The sequence below is a fragment of the Lagenorhynchus albirostris genome, chromosome 19 (assembly GCF_949774975.1).
Source record: "Lagenorhynchus albirostris chromosome 19, mLagAlb1.1, whole genome shotgun sequence".
NCBI lineage: Eukaryota > Metazoa > Chordata > Mammalia > Artiodactyla > Delphinidae > Lagenorhynchus > Lagenorhynchus albirostris.
In genome coordinates, this window is record NC_083113.1 from 7,311,180 (window position 1) to 7,320,167 (window position 8,988).

Genomic DNA, 8,988 nt, shown 5'->3' on the forward strand with positions numbered 1-8,988 from the left:
ATTTTTAGTTTTTTAAGGAACCTCCATTCTGTTCTCCATAGTGGCTGCACCAGTTTACATTTCCATCCACAGTACAGAGGGGTTCCCTTTTCTTCACACCCTCTCCAGCATTTATTATTTGTAGACTTTTTGATGATGGCCATTCTGACGGGTGTCAGGGGATACCTCATTGTAGTTTGGATTTGCATTTCTGTGAGGATCCTTTTCAAATGAAAGTTCAATCCTGTCTCTGCTCTCCTCAAAGGCTTCCGGATACTTGCATTGGCCTGGAAGCCCTTGGGATAATTGTCTCTTATGGGACACAGAACCTGCTTTCTTCCACTTTCAAGTCTTCGCTCAAACATCACCTCGGGCACACTCTCAGCAACAGAAAACAGCCCCCAAATGTCACGTGTTCGCTCCCTGCCCGATGCTTCTCCAGACACATGTTACCATCAAGCACACTCAATATTTTTCCTTATTTTTTAAAAATGTTTCTATCCTTATATCCAGAAGGACACCTTCTTGATGACAGAGATTTTAAAAATTTCTTTATTGAAATGTAGTTATTTACAATGTTATGTGTAATGTCTGCTGTCCAGCAAAGTGGCTTAGTTATTCATATACATATAATACATGTGCTTTTTCATATTCTTTTCCATATGGTTTATCCCAGGATATTGACTATAGTTCCCTGTGCTGTACAGTGGGACCTTGTTTATCCATTCTGTATATAATAGTTCACATCTGCTAACCCCAAACTCCGAATCCATCCCCCCCCCGTCCCCCAGGTAACCACAAGCTTATTCTCTATGCTTGATGACAGACATTTTTTTTTTTTTTTTGCGGTACGCGGACCTCTCACCGTTGTGGCCTCTCTCGTTGCGGAGCACAGGTTCCGGATGCGCAGGCTCAGCGGCCATGGGTCACGGGCCCAGCCGCTCCGCTGCATGTGGGATCTTCCCGGACCAGGGCACGAACCCGTGTCCCCTGCATCGGCAGGCGGACTCTCAACCACTGCGCCACTAGGGAAGCCCGATGACAGAGATGTTTGATGCTGTGCTCACTGATGCCCCCTGGGAACCTCCAACAAGGGGCACAGAGTAGATGTTCAATAGTTCCTGCCGGATAGTCTATAGTTAAGTGTATCCACTCTTCCACCCAAAACCAGACAGTGAAACACACTCACACACACACACGCGGGGACATTTAAGCCTGAGCCTGAGGATATGTTCAGGACTTGGAGAGGCAGGAATGGGGAGAGAAGGATGTTTCAGGGGAAGGGACTGCACGTACAAAGTCTCAGAGTCACAGAGGTCAGGCCAGGCTGGGTGTGGAGATGTGGGGAGATGCAGGGAGAGGACGGATGTGGGTGGAGATTCCAGCAGGGCAGAGCCCGCCAGGGCTGCAAATCCAGCCAGTGGTGTGTGCACCTTGGTCTCTGGCCGTGGAGAGGAAACACAGCTGTCCCTGCTGTGCAGCAAGTGGATGGTAACGGTCTCTGCGAACAGTGCGGAGGCCTGTGTTTCCCAGGGAGATGGAGGCAGGAGGTGGGTGGGTTCAGAGACCCAGGGAAGAGAGGAGGCTGCTGGAACGACTGGGGTCAAGATGGGAAGGAGACGGGCATCAGGACGAGCTGTGCTTAGGAGGAAGGATTGTCAGCACTTAGTGATTATTGGCTCCTGGAGAAGAGAAGCGGGGATGAAAGGGGACAAACCCCGTCCTTCCTTCTGGCCTTAGAGATGGGGGCCACCTTGTCATCAGTGTGACAGGGAACCCAGCAGAGAAGTGGGTTTGGGGAGGAAGATGGCAGCTCCACTTTGGGTACGCTGAGTGGAGCAATCCTGGGGGCCATTCTGGGGCAGGTGTGCAGTAGGATGTTGGGTGGTAGGATGCCGACATCACTCCCCAAGAGGGGTAACCTGGAATGGCGTTTGCAATAGACGCGCCCCCTGCAGGCCTGGTTTTGCATCTGAAACGCCCCCTGCAGGCCTGGCTGCCTTCCTCCTGCGGGACATCACTCTGAGCCACAGAAGAGACCAGGCTCTGGTCAGATCGGGTGCCGCGGGCCGCACACTCACCCTGTTCCTTGTTCAGGGGCGGGGGGATGACTGAGGTGGGAGAGGGCAGGTCTGGCCCCACAGACCCTCTAGAGCACAGCGGCTACCCTCAACCCTGACACTGGGCGGGGAGGAGCCCCTGCCCCAGGGGACTCCTCACCGCCCCCAAGCCCCGCCCCCCCACTCCCCCTTCCCGTCAGCCTCCTGCCGGCCCCGCCCCCGCCCCCTCCAGCGCTGGTTCCAGGGTGCAGCCACCTGCACCCTGCCCTCCCCACCCCTCCCCTCTCCCCTCTCCCTGGGGGTGCTCACAGGAGGCCGATGAGGACCAAGAAGAGTAGCGGGATCTTGACAGCCGCTTCCCAGATGGCCGTCAGAATCACCTGTGCTGCGACGCGCCCCGACTGCCCTGCAGGAAAGCGGGACCAGGATGGAATCATCTGCTCAATCCTGTGTCCTTCCGCTCCCAGGAGGACTCTGGACGTTGGTCTTCCAGGCTTTCCTCATCCACCGGATGCCGAACCCCGTGTGCCCGGGGTATCAGCCCACCCCATGCCCTTACCTTCCAGCAGCTGAACAGAAAACAAAAATGCATAAGTTGGACTTCATGAAAATGAAAAATTCGGCTCATCAGTGGACTGAGAAAGTGAAAAACCCACCCATTTAATGGGAGAAAATATTTGCAAATCATAGATTCGATATGTGTGTGATATCCAGCCTATATAAAAGCTATATCAAAAACAATACAAGGGCTTCGCTGGTGGCACCGTGGTTGAGAGTCCGCCTGCCGATGCAGGGGACGCGGGTTCGTGCCCTGGTCCGGGAAGGTCCCACATGCCGCGGAGTGGCTGGGCTCGTGAGCCATGGACGCTGGGCCTGCGCATCCGGAGCCTGTGCTCCGCAACGGGAGAGGCCGCAGCAGTGAGAGGCCTGCGTACCACAAAAAAAAAAAAAAAAGGAAAAACAAACAAACAAACAAAAAACAATTCAAGAACAAAAAGGCAAACAGTGCAATTTTTCCAAACGGCCAAAGGAATAAAAAAATTCTCCAAATAACCAATACGTTCATGAATAAAATGAACGACGTCATTACTCGCTCCATAAATGTAAATCAAAACATGATGAGATATTCCTTCACACCCAGTAGCGGGCTCGAATTTTTTTTTAAGGAAAATAATGTCGACAAGGATCTGGAGAAATTGGAACCCTCATACTTTGCTGGTGGGAATGTAAAATGGTGCTGCCAGTGTGGAAAACATCTGGCATTTCCTCCGAAATTTAAAATTAGAAACGACCATTTGACCCAGAAATTTCACTCCTAGGTATATGCCGGAGAAGACTGAAATCAATGATCAAAAAAATAAAATAAAAATAAAAAGGAAAAGTGTAGCAACGTTCATAGCAGCATTGTAAGAGCCAAAAAGTGGAAAGAACCCAAACGTCCATCCACCGCTAACTGGATGGAGACAAGCTGGTGCATCCGCGCAATGGAATGTTATTCAGACAAAAAGGAACTGATACTGATACACGCTCTACGGATGATGCTCGAAAACGTTTAGTGAGAGAAGCCGGACAGAAAAGGCCACTGTTCTGTAACATTCCACGTGTATGAAGTATCCACTATAGGCAGATCCAGAGACAGGAGAGCAGCCTCCAGACCTGGCCACAGCACAGCCATGAGGTTCTCTGCCCCGTGGAGATTCCAGAGAGACAGAGAGCACTGTGGGAGGCTGAAGGGCCTTGCCTCTCCTTCCTTCCAGGGAGGGGGTCTAAATCTGCTCTCCTGGCCCCTATTGGCCCTGTCACTCAGGGTCCACGGTGATCTTTTGTGCCTCAGAAGGAGGTGGAAGCAGGAAGCTTCTCAGACCTCCGGGTCAGACCCAGACAGCTCTCCTGGCCCTGCCTGGTGGCACCCCAACACCCAGGGCAAGGGATGTGCGTCCGGGCGTCACCTGTCAACAGATGGGTGGGCACTGCTGAGACAGCCCTAATGGGGCTCTGTCCAGATGGGGGACCAGGTGTTATGACCAGTGGGAATACAGCAGTGAGGGGAGCGCTGGGCTCCAGAGAGGGCTCAGGGTGAGGGCTGAGGGGCTGACAGTCACAAAAATGGTCCAAAGAGATGTTGGGACAACGAAACTCTTCTGTATGATACTATAATGGCAGATACATGTCATTATACATTTGTCCAAACCCATGAAATGTACAACAGCAAGAGGGAACCCTAATGTCAATCATGCACTTTGGTTGAAAATGACGTGTCAGTGGAGATTCATCGACTGTAACAGGTACCCTCTGGCGGGGCGTGCTGTTGGGGGAGGCCGTGCGTGTGTGGGAAAGTGCAGCGGGGACGAGGGAAGTCTCTTTACCTTCTGATGAATCTGCTACGAACCTAAATCAGTTCCTGAAAATAAAGTCTACTTAAAAAATGCCCCCCCCCGCAAGGCCTTCGGTGACTGGAAAAAGATAAAGACCATATTTAGAACAGTCGCAGTGCAGACCCTCATCCTCCTGGGAGCAGGAGGGTCCCAGCAGCTGCGGGGGTTCTGTGGGGAGAGATGGGAGGGATCAGAGGAGACTCTCCCCTCCCTAGAACCCCGGGGTCCTTCCCTCAGGTGTGTTCCAACTCACTTTTCACAACGAGGCTCAGAGATGCTTCCTTAGAGCCCAACGGATGCTGAGCTCGGCAGACATATTTCCCATGGTCCTCCAGTTCCACCCGGGGCAGCTCCAGGACCCCAGGGTTCGAGGAATTGGAGGGGCTCAGGGTCAGGCTCCCCCGGATCCAGCTCATCCTGGCAGGAGGGTTGCTGTCGGCAACACAGTCCAGGCGTAGGAACTGGCCCTCCAGGACTGGGAGAGGTAGGCTTTGGCCCAGACTTTCAGGTCCTGGCAGGACAGAGAGAAAGCTAGCTTCAGTCTGCCTGTCTGTCTGTCTCTTCCATTGCCTAAGGGCTCATATCTTCCTGTTTTGTAGCACTTGTCAATTTCCTCTGTGTAAAAACTCCCATCTTGGCCAATTTCAAGCACCTAATTTGAAGCCTCTGAACCCAGAAGTGGGAAAAGATGGACACAATTGCACAACTGGCTCTCGCCAACCAGTAAGCGCTAGTCTCAGTACATCACTGAATGCAACTTAAAAAAAAAAAATGGCGGGGGTTCCCTGGCGATCCAGTGGTTAGGATTCCGTGCTTCCACTGCGGGGGGGCACGGGCTAGATCCCCGGTTGGGGAACTAAGATCCCACGAGCCACGCGGTGCAGCCAAGAAAAATGGCATGTTTTTGCCTAGCAAAATCACCGTACACTAAGTCAAAAGCCCATGATTAGGATGAAAATAAACCCTCTCAACTTATACACAGACGATTGCGGTAATATGAAAAGAGTTTCTTCAAATCATCAAGAAAAAGACCACAAAGAAATAGGCATGGGGCTTCCCTGGTGGCGCAGTGGTTGAGAGTCTGCCTGCCGATGCAGGGGACACAGGTTCGTGCCCTGGTCCGGGAAGATCCCACATGCCATGGAGCGGCTGGGCCCGTGAGCCATGGCCGCTGAACCTGCACATCCAGAGCCTGTGCTCCACAACGGGAGAGGCCACAACAGTGAGAGGCCCGCGTACCGCAATAAAAATTAAAAAAAAGGAATACGCATGGTTTTTAAACACAATGAAAGATACCCAATCTATTCACAAAATGATAATGCAAGTTTACATGATAGTGTATTCACTTATGGTATCAGCAAGGATGAAAATGTTTAGCAGGGAAACAGACACATAGCAGGGGGTAGCGTAAGCAGAACAACTTCCATGTAGCTCGATTTGGCAATATCTGTAGAAATTACAAACATACCCTTCGATCTAGGACTTTCTTCTCTCTCAAGAGTAATCTTCCAGACCCACACATTTGTCTTGTCCTTGCAAAGGATTGGAAACACCATAGTTTTCCACTAACAGGAGACCTATTAAGTACTTTATCATATAATATACTTCTAATTGGAAAACCATGGGGTCATCATTAAGAATGAAGAAGGTTTCCTAGGTACAGATACAGGAGAATCTCCAAGATATACCAAGTTTGAGAAAAAGGCGAGTTTAGTTTGTAGAAATGTACCAACGTCACTTCCTTAGTTGTGACAAATATGCCATGTGGATGGAGGATTTTAATGATGAGGTGAGAGATTTGTGGAAAGTCTCTGTACCATGTGAGTCTAAAATTACTCCATATGAAAAGTTTATTAAAAAATACTAATAGAGATGCAAAGCATGTGGGTAGTATGATCTGCATATATGTGTGTGTTTTAAAATGTACATGTGTAGGTTCTATTCGAAAAGATAACCAAGGGGGAGATACACAAGTGCTGAATACTATTGGGCAGGATGTGGGACAAGGATGGAGCCCTGGCAGTGGGGACAGCCACGTCCAACAGGCAAGGAAGAGGCCACGCGATACCCCATGAGAGCAGGGCCAGCGAAAGGGGGAGGCCAGTGCGTAAGCTGATGCGCCAGTGGGGGTTGTCCCACCTCTGCTGTCCCCTCCCCGGGCCTGAGCCTCTCTGCCATCTGAGTTCTGATCCCCAGCTCTGCTCCGAAGGGCAGAGACACTTCCACTTCCACCGCACCCCTGGAGAAGAGAGGTTTAGACCTACCTTTGTCTTCCTTCCGGAAAACTCTGATGGTCGGCTTCTGGGGTGCATCTGGACAGACAAACATAACAGTCCCCTTTTCAGCGGCAGGAAGGCAGGCATTGGCCCTTTTCTCCCAGAAACATTAGAAATAGGAAGAGGGTGGAGTAGTGTCCTCTTTCCTTCCTCCCCAGTTCCAGCTTGCAGGGCTCAGCACGCAGTAGCCCAGGCCCTCCCTCCCGTCCCCAACGCCCTCCGCCCTCAAGGACCCGGCGTCCCTGCCCCGCGCTCACAGGAGACGTTGAGCCTGATGGTTCTGTCTGCGCTCACGCCAGCTCCGGGGAAGGTCACTCGACAGGTGAGGTTGTTGCCGTGGTCCTGGGGCCCCAGGGTGAGCGTGAGCACCGAGGAGTGGGGGCCCTTGGGGTGCAGGGAAGGGAGGGCAACCCCGGTCCAGGAGAAGGTGGGGGGTGTCCCCCTCTCACAGGCCCATGGCACTGCACAGGTGATATTCCTGGGGAGGCCAGATTCTAGGGTCCCCTGGACGTGGATGTCGGGTGTCTGTGTCAGAGCTGAAGAGGAGAGAGAAACAGACCCAGGCCCTGGGGGGGGGGCCCGAGTGTGCCCCTCAGAGCTGTCTCTGCCCCAGGCCAGCCGCAGCGGCCTGTCCTCCTAGGTCCTCTTGGGCCCCTCCCAGGATGAGAAGACAGGGGGTCCCCTCCCAGCCCTGCCCTGGGGGCCCTCAGGGCCCCTGTGTCTGTGTGTCCTCTCCTTGACACCATCCTTACCTGTTACATGCAGGTGGAGCCTGTTCTCTAAATAATTATATTTCACAGAAGGCCCTCTCTCCACCCTAAAGAAGTATGTCCCCGTGTCTCCCTGCCGTGCATCTCTGATGTCCAGGGAGCAGTTGTAGGTCCGGGGGTCTCCAAGGAGGTGGAATCGGCCCTGGGTGTCCATCAGCACTTCACGATCTGGGTTGTTTGTGGCCACTAGACGATCCTGGTAGGGTCTGGCCCCTTCCTGGAACCAGTAGCCGAAAGCTGGGACAGAGTCGTCCCAGTCGTCCCGGGGATACTGGAAGGAGCAGGGCACGCGGACACACAGGCCCTCCTGCACCGTCACAGGCCCCCGCACCCGCAGCCAGTATCTCTTGTCCTGATACAGGGACCCTGCGTAGGAATAACGATCGGCTGCAGCCCCTGCCCCGCCCACCCCTCTCCCCGCAGCCCACCCACATGCCCACAGCAGGGACAGCAGCAGCAGCGGTGGTGGCAATAGCAGCATCTTTGGGGTAAGAGTGATGGGGCCTTTGTGTCACAGGATTGAGAGGAAGCCCCCACAGGAAGCCCAGAGCTGAGGTCAGAAGGTAACCGACCACAAAAGAGGAACTCCGCACCCACATGCTGCCAGAGCTGCGTGGACCTTGGAGAGTCACCACTTCTACTTTCCATGTGAGGCCCTGGTGAGGGTCACGAGCAGCGAATACAGCCCAAAGGCGTCTCCCGGATCCCCGTCCACAGCCTGTCCCTCCCACACCTCTGTCCACAGGAAATCAGGCCGGTCAGTCCCCGTCAGGTGTGAGATGCAGGAGGGGCAGCCGGGAAGGCTCCATGCATGAAAGACCGGGATGGGTCCCGCCAGGGTGAAAGAGGTGGTGATTAGTTACTGAAATTGTAACAGGGAAGAGTCAATCCTGACTCCGTGTTGGATCTGTTTCTTCTACTTTAACCTTTGCTTTCCACTGCTTTTGTTCATTAAAAGGATACTGTCTCTACATAATGGCCTGCCTCGGGGAGCCCTGCCCCTCTGCCTGAAGGTTAAACCAAAGTGGCTTTGTTCAGGGGAACATCTGGATGCTGTTCCACCCGTGGATGGCTGCAAGGAAGAAGAAATGAACGCATTCCCTCCCCGAGGCTGGCCATTCCAGGAGATGTTTGCAAAGCTTGTGGCCTTTTCACTTTACTTCCTCATCTCCTCTCCCTCTCTGTGCTGTAAAAGAAATTGGCATCCAAACCCCAGTCAAAAGGTTCTTCAGAGACACTAGTCTGCCGTCTTCTAGGTCTGCCAGCTTTCCGAATAAAGGTGTCATTCCTTCCCTCAACACCTCATCTCCGATTCACGCGCCCGCTGTGAGGCGAGCAGAGCAAGCTTGGACTTGGGAACAAAATGAACACGACAACGGCGCAGGGGCACCTCTCCTTTCAGGGGAGTGGAGCACAAGGCAAGAATGCGGCAGACGTTGTCTCCACCCTTGAGAACTTCTCCAGCGCCCCAGCTCCTGCTGATACAGTGTGAGATAGGGGCAGCCCAGATAGAGGCTTGGAGGAAACC

At 53.0% G+C, this 8,988-nt stretch overlaps 1 protein-coding gene across 1 annotated transcript; it reads right to left on the reverse strand.

Moving 5' to 3' along the window:
• Positions 1-2,344: 2,344 nt before the first annotated feature.
• LOC132510227 (sialic acid-binding Ig-like lectin 13) lies at positions 2,345-7,941 on the reverse strand. The gene is made up of 6 exons (XM_060132032.1): positions 7,443-7,941; positions 6,948-7,256; positions 6,679-6,726; positions 4,668-4,925; positions 4,523-4,582; positions 2,345-2,445 (listed from the first exon to the last, which is right to left on the reverse strand). The coding sequence occupies exons 1-6, from the start codon at positions 7,939-7,941 to the stop codon at positions 2,345-2,347; spliced, it is 1,275 nt and encodes a 424-aa protein (XP_059988015.1).
• Between the last annotated feature and the right edge of the window lie 1,047 nt (positions 7,942-8,988).

Coding starts and splice junctions, on each gene's coding strand:
- LOC132510227 (XM_060132032.1), bottom strand. CDS start 7,941: ATGCTGCTATTGCCACCACCGCTGCTGCTGCTGTCCCTGCTGTGGGCA. Junction 7,257..7,442: donor GCTCCACCTGCATGTAACAG/GTAAGGATGGTG, acceptor CCCCCCCCCCAG/GGCCTGGGTCTGTTTCTCTC. Junction 2,446..4,522: donor TGAGGGTCTGCACTGCGACT/GTTCTAAATATG, acceptor GCTTTCCTGCAG/GGCAGTCGGGGCGCGTCGCA.